General features: G+C 42.1%; 1 protein-coding gene across 1 annotated transcript in view; it reads left to right on the plus strand.

The window, feature by feature from the left end:
* Positions 1-628: 628 nt before the first annotated feature.
* The window catches only part of sema3d (sema domain, immunoglobulin domain (Ig), short basic domain, secreted, (semaphorin) 3D), a 27,787-nt gene continuing 13,475 nt past the window's right edge, over positions 629-14,940 (plus strand). The window contains exons 1-7 of the mRNA XM_079277892.1: positions 629-808; positions 7,214-7,471; positions 11,021-11,181; positions 13,100-13,162; positions 13,283-13,402; positions 13,506-13,599; positions 13,944-14,072. Of these exons, the coding sequence (XP_079134018.1) occupies positions 7,264-7,471; positions 11,021-11,181; positions 13,100-13,162; positions 13,283-13,402; positions 13,506-13,599; positions 13,944-14,072 (775 nt within the window). The 5' untranslated portion in view covers positions 629-808; positions 7,214-7,263. The remainder of the gene's footprint in view (positions 809-7,213; positions 7,472-11,020; positions 11,182-13,099; positions 13,163-13,282; positions 13,403-13,505; positions 13,600-13,943; positions 14,073-14,940) is intronic.

The raw sequence follows: 14,940 nt of genomic DNA on the forward strand, positions 1-14,940 counted from the left end.
ATTCATTTGAGTCACAACATGGACAATGAGTGATGCAAGGCCCTTTGTCTCTCTACCCTACTCCATTCTAATATGTGTATATTATTATACTGACACTTTAATCAATTAGCTCATTGTATCTTAAGATAACCATTATAAAGAGTTATAGCCATTAATTAATGGCTTCATGATGCTTTTTGGATACGTCATTAGTACAACTTTTGGGCTGTCAGTTTGTGAAAATCCCTCCAGCATGACACTTTATTTGCCTTTGTCTTTCAAAAGACTGTGAAAAAAGGCTGCAGAGCATCTGGACCAGAATCTGCCAACTTGATAGATTGTCCTAAGAACACTTTATCAAACGCTTTTCGATACTCTATTGTACTGTAATAGTTTATATTCACATCTTCTGGATAAAATGTGATACTACTTTTGAGTTCGTTTCTAAAAATTGAGATGAGTTCTCCGGGCAGCGGCGCAGATGCTGAGGGCCCCTCCCCTTCTGCAGCAGCAGCAGCGTAATTGGGAGTTTACCGTCTGTCTCTCCCGGGGCGAACTGCCACAGAGTAACCAGCCATCCAACACACACACACACAGTGCAAGAGTTCAAGAGCGCTAGCGTGCGTTTGACTACAATTAAGGGGAGTGGAAATATTTTTGGGGTGAAGTATCAGTTTATTCATCCACTTTCATTTTGGTCGGGACGAAGTTGCGCAAGTGTGTATACTTTTGGTTACTTTTCACTGTGCGTCAGGCAATTAAGGAGAGTGACGCTGCTGTCCACAGCGTGGGCATGTGTTGCATGTGAGACACGGATCTGACTGCGCAGGTAAGATGAGAGACGTAGAACTCTGAGGTACTGTTTTTTAGTTTACTTACTCAGCTATCGGCTTTCCCATCTGTTGCATTGTAGTAATTAACGTGCTTAAGTTTGTTATGTTATCCAGATGACAGTGTATTTTTAGCACAATAGGCTATCTGTCTAGACATGTTTAGCTCTAAATTGAAACATATCTTGCTTTAACGTTGTTGTGGCTATCTATTATATTTAGATATTTGATATTTTCCAACTTCAAGTTCTGCAGAACAGCTTACCAAATTTCCCAAATCCAGGATTTTATGCATTATGTCTGTCGACTTTTAAGAATCTCTGAACAGCTTTGTTTAATGCATGGTGACAAATTACTTCTTAGATTATACAAGGAATTTTTAGATAATTTTATCATCCTATGAAGAAGTTGTATCAATCTGTAAAGAAAAAATCCTTTTAAATGACTTAAAGGGTTGTTAAAATCACCAATATGTGTAATGCATGCTATTCATCAGGCAGCACCGATGTGTTCCTGAAATGTGCAATTGAATGTGGAGCGCACTGAAACAGCCAAGTATTATGACAATCCAAAATATTCACATCAGTAGTCCACTGAGTGATTAACAGTGCATTCATCAGTGGACATAGTTGCTTTACTTGTGGAGCTCAGCTCACTGCCATGTGTGTATTTCTGTGGTTTACTGTGCAGCATATAGGAACGAAAAGGAGTCATGTGGCTTTCGTGGTTAGTTATTTGATCTTTCCCCTACCTGTATATCTAAGTTCTCAAGGACCCACTTACTGCACTTTTAAAGGTTTATCTAACTCCCTACAAGGCGCTTTGTGGTTTGGGCGGGTGTTGAGATTGAGGTAAATAAACTATTGAAAGGGAGGCAGAGAGATGGAAGTTGAATATATTGATTTCTCTGGCAGAGCTTCAGGGCTTTCGATCAGCATGACTGAGGAAAGTAAATCATTTCTGCTTCGGGCCACATAAAGACATTGTCCAATCGTTACGTCACTGAAGTGGTGTCTGTCAGGCATACTTAATGCAGTCGGCTGTGAACTGCCGCTGAAATCACAACCTGGAAGTGATCCTTGAAAACTTTAAAGGCACTTTTGAAAAGTGACAGCATACTTTGAAAAGCTATTCCATCTCATTTGTGTGAGAGCTCTGATATGGTTGGGATTGCATTTCATAATAAGTTATGATGTGAGTCTGGTTGAAGGGTTTTGGTGGTGTATGTGGGCTCCTTTGTTCATTGTATCACTTTAAACCCACGCTGAGCCTCCTGTTTGCTTTAATTCACTCCTGTTCTGTATTGCTTCTGGTTTGATCCAACATTACCCTTAAAATCACAGCAACATTATTCAGCTGTGTTTTGAATGGCCTACAGCACCATTCCTGTGCTCTGTGACAATGTCATGCCATTCACGGCGAGGCTTTTTCCTGGACAGCGATGAAAACGGAAAGTTATTTCTCAAAACTCAACAGGTTTTGGGTGGAAGGCTTTATTAAAACATACTTGCAATGCTGCACACTAGCCTAGCCTTATACGGTCATGTTTCCAGAATCCTTCAGCACACACGGACAAAGCAGTTAAGGCACCTTTACTGCAGTGGCGATGTTAGAGAGTCTACAACGGCTAGGTGCCAATGACTTGCAGACAGACAGTCCGGCTGGGTGTGCCTGCCCTGCAGCTCTGTGGCCGCCGTGTTTCTACTGAACTATACTGGAGCCGGTGTGGGGATGACGGCATTACAAAAGCCTTCCCAGGACTGAGAAACAACAATTACTTACTTAGTTACTTCCTGTATTTGTAGAAGACATTAATGCTCTTGAGAGGAGTTGTTGCATGGCGTACATGGTGAACCCTTGTGTCCTCGGGCCATCAGGAGACAAGTAAGAGCACTTACAACTGTCAGTCACTGTTTTCATGCCCTGTTGCTCCCATCTGGCTACCTCAGGATGGTATAGGCTTACACGCACACATATGTTCATACATGCAGACACTCATCCACATTCAGAGTTGCACGTCGGGGTCATGGCTTGTTCAGCATGTCTAGAGTTACAAGTTTTGTTGTCCCTTATCAACAAACCTATCGGTATGTTTATCTAAATGCTGTTGTCTCAGTTACATGGTTGCTTTATCAGTTTTGAATAGCCTCTCAACTTTGTTTCCATTTTATGTTTTTCCATTTCTGTCCCCTCTATTGAAAAGAGTTAACTTAAACCACAGATCCGGTATCACTTCTCGCCCCTGCTCTCCCAACTTTCCTTTGTTGTGATAGCAGACCTGAGCTGGCACTGTCTCGAACCTGTGGGCTCCGTCTTCCATCGGCAGATTGGTGGATTAAACGGCAACATTAAACATTAAGAAAGTCTTGAAGGCAGCACAAACACTATTATGTTTCTTTGGTGTATTTGGTTACCATATCAGCAGTTACCCAGAGTATTCACCAGTTTTTATTTCAGATAACAGCTTAGGACACAATGTGGACAGACAGGACCTCAGGGTTGGAATTTTATCCATCTCCACAGGTTTTTTTCCACAGACATACTCTTCACCGCCAAAACGGAAGGAATTCCACTGGAATGTTGTCTCGTCCGGGCATCACCATTCACTGATTTCATGCATAGAGAAAAGTGTGATTGTCATGAGATGTCTGTTATTTGTAACGTAGTGTTGTGAATGTGTGCAGGACAGGGCCTGAATAATTCACTCTGAGAAATGCTCACATAAAGTATTTTACTAGGGCAGTGGAGTTAAATGTCAGAGTCGTTTAGTTGTGTGAGAGGGGCAATCTGTAATCAGACTTTTCTGATTTATAGGATTTATTAGCAGGTAAACGGCTGCAGGAAATACAGACTTTCCTAATGGCACAGGATCAAATGTTCTTGTCCATGGAGACATGACCTAACATGTTTTGTGCTATGCATTCTTTCACAATTCAGGGCCAATTTACTGCTGCATTTTCAACTTCAAAGCCCATCTCAGTCTGTATCACTGTGATTTTTATTTTGCATTCAATTTTATGAGGGATATGTAATTTCCCAGGAGATACACGTGCTGTGCTGATAGATACGGTGTTTAACTCCGATAAGGTGGGGTAATGTTTTTGGTTTAATCTAAAATTAATCACATTTTGCTGCCTTGATGTTTACTTTATGACCTGAGTAAACAAAATACAGAAAAAGGGAGTTAGTAAGTTCCCCAAAAGCTTGAGTGTAATAGTATGTAGGTTTTCAAAGTCAATCCATAATAATCTTACATCGCTGAACTATCACATGTTTCATATTTACTTGCACTTTGGCAAGAGTTAATTCTCAGCATACAGTTAAACGCTGTGAGAGCTGCACCCTGTGTGTGATGTGTTACATTTGACATGTCAAAATAGTTTAAACTTCGAAGACATCAACCCTTCAGATCAACATTACTAGTTTGTATAAGCAGACTTTGGAGACAGAGCTGACAGTGCTACTTTACTTTGTTTCCAGAAGTCTTGTTATGTAAATATAATATACCGCACGTTACAGTGCCAAGACATTTAGAGAAGGAGTGGTGCGTGTCTGTATTTGAGCAGTATTGTGTTTCCTTCTTTACTGCCGACTATAACTGGAGTTATAGCTCACAGAAAAATGTTAATGCTCCTTATCTATGCTTTATAGTTTGTGTTTAATACAAACACAAACAGTGCGGCCTGGTGGCTGTCCTGTGTTTTCCCTTTGAGAACTCACACACAGACTCACAAGAGAGTTACATGCTTGCTTGAATGCAAGGTTGAAAAAAAGATGATTGACTGTTGCCAAGAAAAACAAGCAATGTCTTGAGAGCTAGAAACAATTACCTATGTTGTTCTGCCAGGTCAGTGCCTGTGGTCGGGGAATAAAGACAAATAGCTGTGCTAATGCGCTCTGTCCTGTGGAGATGGAGGGGTTTGATAGCAGTGTTCTCTACAGGGCACCAGGGTGTTGCTAAATGCCTCATTAGGGGTGGTCTCTTTGTGAGAATGCCCATTGGCCAAAGCACTTCTTCCCCATCTGCTCCGGGTCTGCTGATAACTTATGCTGGGAATATTCTTTTTCTTAAAAGTTCAGCTACTTAACATTTCTTACATAGCATCTTAAAAAATAGATTTGGGATCCTTGTTAGTCGATGTCTGCTGGTGAACGGTTGTTTTATGGCACATATTCACTGTTTGACGTTGAGTCCCAAACCATAAAAAGTCAGTATATTTGAGGAGGTGACATCTATAAGATGCTATGTTTTTGGAGATCAGAAGCCAGCAGCCCCATATTGGCTGCTGTAGCTTTTAAATCTGTCACCATCGCCATCAGGATTGTTTCCCATCACCCCCTGCACCGTATGCCGGCCATGCTGCCAAAGACAACAGGGACTCTAGCTGCCAGGAAACAGAGGTGTTAGCTTAACCCACATGGCACAAGCTGTCTGCATTTTTTCTTTCACACCTCCCGCTCTCTCTTTTCATCTCTATTATTCACCCTTTTCACTTCCTTGCTATATTGTGTGACAATCCCCTGTTATTGGATGGAGAGTTTTTAATGCTGCTCTTCTAATACATGACCTTTCTCTTTTGTTTGGGGCCTATTCTTCTAGAGGGGCGATGAACAGGCCTGTACTGCTGATAGATGTAGGCACTCAAGCGGTAAAGAGAGATACATTACCCGAACACTACCCACATGGCTGAAATTGTGTCACTGCTCCCCTGAAGATACTGCATGAAGGATGAGCCCCACCACCAGCATTATCGCTGTCTGTCGCTCCTAAAGTGTGCAAAGACTGCATTTAAACCAGCCCACTTTCTCACTCTCTTTGCAGATTGCCCATCCATCACGCGCCGCTCTATATCTGTATTTCTAACCCTGAAGGTGTGACGGTGCCTCAATTTGTCATCTTAAGTAAACATCATTCTGTTTATCAGGGTCTAATCCTCTCCCGTTTAAAGCTATGGGGGGCTCGGATGGGTGCCACTCTGCCCCGATTCTACAAAATGAACTAAAGTTTCAAACACCAGATGCCAAAACTGGACTGGGAAAATAAATGAAGTGAAATGACTTGTACTTTTACAGCTTGTATCTGTCTGCCAACTTGCCATGCAAATCTGTGCGTGTGTGAATGAATGCATGTTCCCAGAGTGTCAACTTATGTACATATTCTTAGGCACTGCGTAGACAATGTTTGGCCCAAAAGGTGATCTTCTCTTGTCCATATGTCCAGTTCTTCCAACCGGAAGCAACATGCTTGGTTTCAGAATTTGAGATATGTGAGTGTGTTTGCCACAGCAGAACTATTCATTTAGGCAGACATTGTTTATGTTGTCACTAGACAGGTCGATGTGTGTTTTCTGAGATGGGGGGGGTTAGAAGGAAAGCAATGAAGGAGATGTTGCAGTAAGGTCTGAAGGGGGAGGCATTCACTTGATGCATTCATTTATTTCTTCATTGATTACTTGGCTAATTAGTAGCTAGATGGCTGTGGAATGTGCAGGAATGCAGTTTTAAAAACACTGTTTACATTCATTTGGTACTTGGATAGGGTGATGCACTAAATACAGAACAAGTCTGATTCAGGGTGCGGTTATCATGAGGCAACGATGCATCCCAGTGGGGAACAATAAAGCACTTTTCTTGAGGTCAGTAACACACATCAGTATGTGTGTTAACTTGTTAAATTGCACCTGGTTAAGAGTAAATCAGGAACAATTAATTAAAAAAGTAATTACAATGACGATTCATAGATACTTATAAATAATTACGGTCCTTTGCAATAGTTCATAGTTTCAGGCACAACTTGTTCACTGCTCTGCTGTTCATCTTCAGTTAATTGCATCTTCCTGATTTATTTCTTACTTGTTGGTGTTACCAAAAAAAACTCATTGGTTGCATGCCCTTCAAAACAGCCTTTGTATTTTGCTGATCACATTTGCTGATCACACCTCTTTAATGCACTGTGAAGTCCCAGACAGGACTTGGTCCATTTTCTTTACAGAGCATAAATGAGGAGCTGACAGGGTCATAAGCCAGTGCTAAAACTAATGGCCAGTATCATTTAGCTAAAGAATTAAATGAGTTATCCAAGTCAAAAGAAGATAGAGGGGAGAGAGAGAGACTGAAAGAGGCATGGCCGAGTGAAAGACGGGAGAATGTGACTGTTTTGTTAGCGGGACCTTTGTTTTGGGCAAACAGATTTAAAGGCAACACAAAAGGGAAGCCAGTGACAGGCAACAGCTGATGTAGGACAGGTAAAGAGAGGGGACATGCCTGTAGGGCTCCATGGTGAAATGACTGAATAGTCACAACAGAAACCTGTGTACATATCCTGCGCAAAGTTAGATGAGACACACACACACACTTATGAGTGCTCCTCCCCAGCTTGACTCTTTACTCCCGTCTCCCTCCAGGGTTCCAGAAAAGGACAGAGTGAAAGCGGAACTAGAGTTCTCCACACACCATGAAGAAAGGGGACTCTGGTAATCAGAGGCTGGATGAAGTTGGGGCTCTGCAGTGCATGTCTGGCAGTAATTATGGCAGCAAAGGGAAGAGCATTAAGGTACTATCCCATCCAGGGATCCCATTAGTGGGATTGATGTTGTTGGCCACCCTCCCTTTTGGAGCAAGCATCAAACAAACTGTCCCCAGGGTCAAACTCAGCCAAAGAGGTAAGAAATATTGTTGATTTGACTTTTTATTTTATTGTTGTTACATGTTTACATTTTGATATGTTCGGTATTGAAGTTTGACAGAAAAATACATTTTGAGTAGTTTTAGGCCATTATGGATATTGTATCCCAACAACCTTCGTCATCAGTGCACTTGCATTTAGCCGGGGTTATTGTACTCTAATGACTCACACCCATGTTTTGTTTGACTTTTTTGGTCTTCTTCAAACATTTCTTTCTGTAAGCGTTTCAGCCATTCAGTGTGCATCTTCAAAGACCATGTCTAGCAATGTCTTTGTCTCTTCCTTTTAACATTTCATCTCAGCTACAGTATATCTCTTGTGGCTTTGTCCACACAGCCAAGAGAGACAAGTGAAAAGAGAGATTGTTAACAGCATAACTCAGTTATGCTGTTAAAGTAAATGGTCTTTGAAACAACACTGTAAAGTAGAGTGAGAGATTTAAGATTCACTTACTGATCCATTAGCCCACTTCATAATTCCCTGCTCGTCACGTTTGATGGGCTCAAGAATGTTCCCTGGTGACTTTTTGTGAAACATGAACACAATCTATTAATCCTCTCATTGATATATCCCCAATACACAAGCCTGCAGTTACTAAAATACGATGTTGTTGCAGTCCATGCATTTCACGTTGATGCTCTCAGTCAACAGTGAAACTCCCGTGTGTATATAAGCCGGTACCGGCAATGTGCACTGCGTCCACGTGTATAGTTTTGCGTCAACTGTTTGCTTTGTGCCACCGGGGGAAAACTGAATTATAGCTCCCCTTCAAACCCATTCTAAACTCCAGGGCAAACTTAACTTCAAAGTCTCCATCCCCCTCATTCTATGAATCAGCTATACAATAAACCACACAGATGAACTTCAGTCTTGCTCCATAAAATTGAATCCCCACTGCGACCTAAAAGTAAACTCACTCTGACTTCAACCTCCAAAAGCTCTCGTCTGGTCAAAGACTCCCGAAAACCATGGCTGGAACTAGATATGTCCTGAGTGTCCAACAAAAATATCTGTAAGTAGCTGGAGGAATAATGATTGCTGGGACAGTGTTTACGCAGCAGTTAGGCGAGAATTTAGTGCTACAGTTTGTCTCATTTTGTTTGTTCCAAATCAACCTTTTGATAAAATAAAGCAGTTCATCATTTCATATATGATTCCAGTTAAATGGGCCCATATATATATATATATATATGTGTGACAACTGTTTTGATACTCTGTCAGGGTGTGTCTCTTGGCTTAGACTATGAGCACAGTTGACCGAACTTCACAGTTCATTCAAGAGGCCATCCGACTGGTGGTTCGTTTTGGAGTTAAACAACAAACGCTGAGTCACATCCAACCCTGTTGCACAGATCATACACAGTCATTGTCATCGTCTCATCAGTGCACACTCTTCAAAAGCAACAACACCCAGTAGTGATCACTCTTCAAACATCGCATCGCCCTCCTGTCAAAGCACGGCTGACCTGAGTGATGGGTCCAAAAGATCTAAGTGAAATCATCTGGTATAAATATTTGTAATATGCTGCACATTCAGATAGTTCTTATACCTTTTTGTTTTTATGTTTACATGTGACCAAAAAGACAAAGCTACACCACATGCCCTACTATCCTTAGTCATGCGGCCTGTAATACTCAAAAGCGACGCTTTAGTAGTCACATAGTCATAAAGTAGAAAGACGCTTTATAGGACATGTTTTTTCTTGTAAACAGTTTCTCAATACTTAACCTCAATTTCGTGAATAGATGTGTTTCGTAACAGCAAATCAAAACACATTTCAGTGATACATCTGTCTGTTTGTTGGTTTTGTTTCTTTATTCGTTAGTTATTATTGACATTACTGGCTGTGACGTTACTCTGTCTCTTCTGAAACCATGGACAGTACATGCTACACTGCATATTAATAATGGCAGACTGAGACTGGGATCATGCAACCTGAAAACAGCAGCCTCAGCTATAGCTTACATTCAGAGTGCAGTGATCAGTATAGGTACTTCTAGTGAATATTGTTTGAATTCATGCTTAAATGATGTGACTTTTCTTCCAGCAGATATGGCAGATTAATTTACAGCAACATTACAGCACTTCTACAACAGCAGACATTATAGTATTCTAGAGCTTACAGTTATAGCTGATCAATAGAGACTTAAACCTTAAGCCATGCAAGTCTTAGTAAGTACACGCGGCCGGTACAGTGAAACTACGAATGGCTCATTAAATCAGTTGTGGTTCCAAGCCAACAGGTGGATGTCTTACTTAAATAAATGTGTGGATGAGAGTGCCTGAGAGCTCCAGCAGAGGAGCTAATCAGGAGTTGTTAAGGGTGATGAGGGTTCTCTTCTCTGGAAAAAAGGTGCGGAGCGCTATCGATAAGCGGCAACAGCTAAGCAGGCTGTTTCTGTATAGGCTCATAGCGCTGTGTGTTTACAGAGCAGATTAGCGTTAGCCAAGGGCTAGCAGGCCTAATCTCTCTGTGAGGTTTAGCCTGCTGGGGGCTGGAGTGTGTGTGTAGGGGTGGGAGATATGAGCATGTGGGGGTGCTGCGTGTGTGAGCTTGTGTATAGGAGGAGGTATTAAGCAGGATTGCATGGTGTGGAGGGGTCCTATAAGTTCAAATATTGAGGGTTGGTAACCTCTCCAATCCTTCACACCAAGAGGGTAAGCACAATGTCAATCCTTTCAGAGTGGCTCCCACAGGACACCCCAACATTGAGCCAGTGTGTATTCAAAGCATGTTGCTGTACTGGCACACTGAAAAGAGCCTGGTGATAGAAGAGATTTCCTCCGATCAAGGAGATCAAGGACACAGTGCTGAGCTGAGAACGTTGTCAGTGCTCAGCTCCCAGAAATGGTAGCTCGCAGTCCAACCAATACCAACACAATGCACAGCCTGTTTATGGTATACATTGACTCTTTACATCCAGTTTTTGAAAATGCTACCACTATGAATCATATAAAAGTCAACAGCAAACTATACCATCATCTAATGGGTGAGCAACAGGTATTCCACCTGCTCTTATCACATTCTAATCTCACGTTACCCATGACAGGCGTACGGTGCAGCCACAGCTCATGTTTAGGAAAATATTCAGTCATCTCCAAGTGAAGTCTAGTCAGGAAAGTATCGGTATGGAGACAGGTAGTTTTAGAAAAAGTAAACCTGCCACCTCCTTTCAAAGAGCTGCTTTTAAACCGAGAGGTTAATGCGGTAGCTATGAAAATACCTTGAGGAAGATATCTGATAATGCATCCACTAAAGTAGTGTTCTGGTACTGTATCTCTTCTCTATCAGCATGTGTAGCTACAGTGTTGAACCACTGAGGATTAGGCAAGTTTCAGGTCAAGCCAAGACATGTTTTTTTTTTTTACTAGAAGAGGAAACCCAGTGCTTGTCTTTGGGATTTTGGTGTGTACTGTGTGAATTGAAGACAATAAGTTAAGCTTGACAGCGTAATCCTGCTGACATTATTTCCCCAACATACTGTAATTCAATGCTATGTCTGTCTGTTGCTCTCTCTGGGGCAGAACTGCTGCAAGCCGGCAGTGTATCTCTGTTTATGGGACCCTCTGATGGCCTGCACTCCCACTCGCTGCTGCTGGACGAGGAGAGGGGTCGTCTTCTGCTGGGAGCCAGGGATCACATCTACCTGTTTCACCCTGACAATCTGGCCAGAGCCCCAAGAAAGGTACACTATGCTGTGAAGAGCCCTGAAGACTGTGCAAATTATATACACAGTAGAAGGCTATAGAAAGATCCAACCTCAGACAGAAAAACAAAGCAAAGAATGAATTTAGTGCAGTGAATAAACAGCAACGTTTGAGTTTGTAGCTGTTCAGGCCATTTGCTATACTTGAGAGGTTGTTTAGATGGACATTGCAGTGACTCAAAGTAAGATTTAAGAATCCTCACACCCTCTGACAGGAGGATTGTGCTGTTAGCAATTCAAGTTTGAACAGGAGATGGAGTTTCTCCTCCACACACAGTCAACCCTGCAGACATCCAAACTCTTACTTGGAGTCACTTGAGACATCCGAACAACCTTTCTTATTTGCTGTGAGCAGCTCATTGTTATAGATGCTTCAGCTCATGACACTTATACCTGTCTTGCCATTAATTGAGGTGATGTAAGGTATTTTTTTTTCCATTACGGTGTTGCTGAGTTGAAATGAAGTCAGCCGTGTATTGTTTTAGAGAAGAGCTCACCTCTCAGTCAACAGCAGTCTGAAACTGTCTGTCTGGCGAGGTCAGGGTCATCATGGTGGAGGGTACACACGCACAAGTACGTAGACATACACAGGGTATGCACGCTCACACTTACACAAACACATAAATGCATTTGGACGAATGCCATATGTTAAAGTTTGTAGCTGTGAGTGTGTGTTTATGCAGCTGAAATTCATCCACAAGTGGGACGACGGTGTGTATATTTGATTTTTATCTGGTTGTTTTAACTTTCTCAAAGTGTTGCCTTTTTGTTGCTTTTCTGGTGATTGATACTGATGCCAGGGAGATATGCACCAGAAAGCTAATTCTATCTGACCTCTGGGATCAGCCCTTGACAGTGACTATGATCGAGAAAAGCAATCTTTGTGTTCCACTTAATGAAGAAGCATACCTCGAAAAGGCACCCTTAGGCACTAAAACACAATGAAATGTTCTGCTAGCAAACATTCTATTTGTTTTTACCTTGATTATTAGTCTTTGATAACCCAATATGCTGTGTTAAAACAAGGACATTGATCACTTTATATTCTGGCTTTCAAAACCAGTTTAAGCCCTTCACAGGCTCCACACTGTACTCAGTCAGCACATCATGTTATAACACTGTTTTTCTGTATGAATTCCACACCTGCTGGTGTGTTTGCATGTGTATTCAGGCTCTGTGGACCCATGAATAAGTTTGGTGATAGCTCTCCTTAGTAGGATTTAGGGGAGGTAACACGCTAAGCACATAAGCCTGTTATGAAACATGTGATAAACATGTGTGAACATGGTGGGGTACATTGAAGGCACACTGGATGTTGTTCGTCCATTGCGCTCTCTTACCAGCACCTGGAGATGTTGATTATTCTGCAACTGAGATTAGTTGTTCGACAATCCCCAAAATGTTGCAGAGAGGTAAGGAGCAAACGTTTTGCTACACTCTTCAATTCAATACTGGAGAATGTATCGACCAAAAGGGAAGTAGAATACAAGATGGAAAATGACTGAAGAAAAAAGTTGAGGGTGAAACGGAAATCTAGAATAATTACGGTAAATATTATGGTGTATAATATTGTGTCTCTAAATGGTTTTTGATAGAGAACATAGAACTGGCTTGCCTAAACTTTTCTGTCTGCCTCCGAGTTGAGGGGCCCTGATGGCAAAGACCTGGTCTCATCTTGTTTTTAGCCTTTAAAAGTCCCTAGAAGGACATTCTGGAGGATCTTGGGCTGCAGGCTCATATCGGGTTGGGGGATCAGGAGCTTACTCAGTAGTACCCTTTAAAGTGATCCATAACATCTTCTATTCCACTCTAAAGTGCACAAGTAGCCGGTGTGGAAGTATTGTGACTGGCACACTACATAATGAGTTGTGACGTTTTTCTCCTTTTATTTCATTAGATTCACTGGCCTGCTCCCAGAGACAGAGTCGATATGTGCAAACTCGCAGGCAAAAATGCAAATGTAAGTTCTCCTAAAGAAAGTCACCTCTGTACTGTCCTGTATTGTTGTTATAATATACAGTTTAATCAAGCTTCTTTTAATCGTTAATCACTGCTCTTCTTCTGTCGCTGCTTGTCCTAGTTGGAGTGTGCTAACTTTGTGAGGGTCCTCCACAACTACAATCGGACACATTTCTATGCCTGTGGGACAGGATCCTTCCACCCCAGCTGTGCTTTCATTGAAGCCACTGGCCACAGAGAGGTAAAGTGGATATGAGTGCATCTCAGCAAAATAGCTGACACAAGTTCAGGAGTTGCGTTTAACTTTGCCAAAGTTTAATGTTATAACCATTATCGTCTCTCAGGATGGTGTTTTCCAACTGCTGTCTAGTACAGTCGAGTCTGGCAGATTGAAATGTCCTTTTGATCCCTTGCAGCCATTCACCTCAGTCCTCACAGGTAATACGAGCAATCACAACACACTCTGGCAGTCCTCTGCCTGCCTTATCTTTCCTGCACCAGAGTTTTATTGCTGCACAGCACCATTTACCCAGGAAGAAATTATGATTCACTTCAAGTCTCCACAGTTGTTAGAGCAAATATTAAATACTTACTGAGGTAAGCCCATGAAATGGTAAAAGTTTAACGATAAAGTAAATTGTCAAATGGTTTGTGGTCATGTTGTACATGTTGAATGACTGCTATTTGACTTTTAATTATAAGTATACAAATGTTCTATATTTGCGAATTTATCATCTGCATATTTTAATGCCAATATTAAACTGTGTCTGTAATTGTTCCAGATCAGTACCTTTATGCGGGCACATCATCAGACTTCCTGGGCAAAGACACAACGTTCACACGCTCCCTTGGCCCTCCACCTGACCAGCACTACGTACGCACAGACATGTCTGAAGAATACTGGATCAATGGTACACGCATGCTTGAACATATGAGCACGCCGAGTGCACTCAAAACTTGTTATTGCTTTTTCTCCAAACTTCCAGCCTCTCCACCGATACAAAGAGCCTCTCTGTGCCCTCAGGATGGTTATTGACATTCCAGTGTGGAGGAAACAGCCCACTTATTCATTTAGCTGTAACTTTTTATATGAATGCCAGAGCTGAACAGGGACCACACCTACGGGGGAATTTACAGTGTGCCACAAAATTCACGTTCTTCGTCACACAACCACATAGCCACACACAGAGACAGGCACGCACAGTCATCACTGGGAGGGAGTCACCTCTCTATGGATACATCGCCAGTCTCGAGTGTTTTACAGCCACTGATGAGTTGTTGTGTATCCACTGTTGTTACCAGGATCTAAATCCTTACACATGGCCTCCACATTTCGCAACCACACAGTCGGAGATGTTTGGAGTCATTATGTCTGTGTGTTTTTCTCTCTCTCTCTCTCTCTCTCTCTCTCTCTCTCTCTCTCTCTCTCTCTCTCTCTCTCTCTCTCTCTCTCTCTTTCTCTCTCTCTGAGTGTACGGCATGTGTTGGTGCAGGCATAGAGAAAGAGCCATCATGCAGTATTTCTGTTCCTGTGAGTCTGTGAAACATCTTTCCAGTGCTGCAGGACTAACAATTTCCTTCTGTCGAGTGTGTTAGCAGTCGTACATTAAGCTGTTCCAGTTGGGGAATCACCCTCTGGTGGTTGGCTCTGCTTCACTACTCTGCAACACTACTGTAAGCCTTTGGACTATAGTTCCCGCCTGAATCAGGACACTGAGGGCAACATGTTGATTGTCTCCTTTCCCCACAGCTATTTCCTACATCACGTGCAGTGTTTAT

This window comes from Melanostigma gelatinosum (assembly GCF_949748355.1).
Source record: "Melanostigma gelatinosum genome assembly, chromosome: 1".
NCBI lineage: Eukaryota > Metazoa > Chordata > Actinopteri > Perciformes > Zoarcidae > Melanostigma > Melanostigma gelatinosum.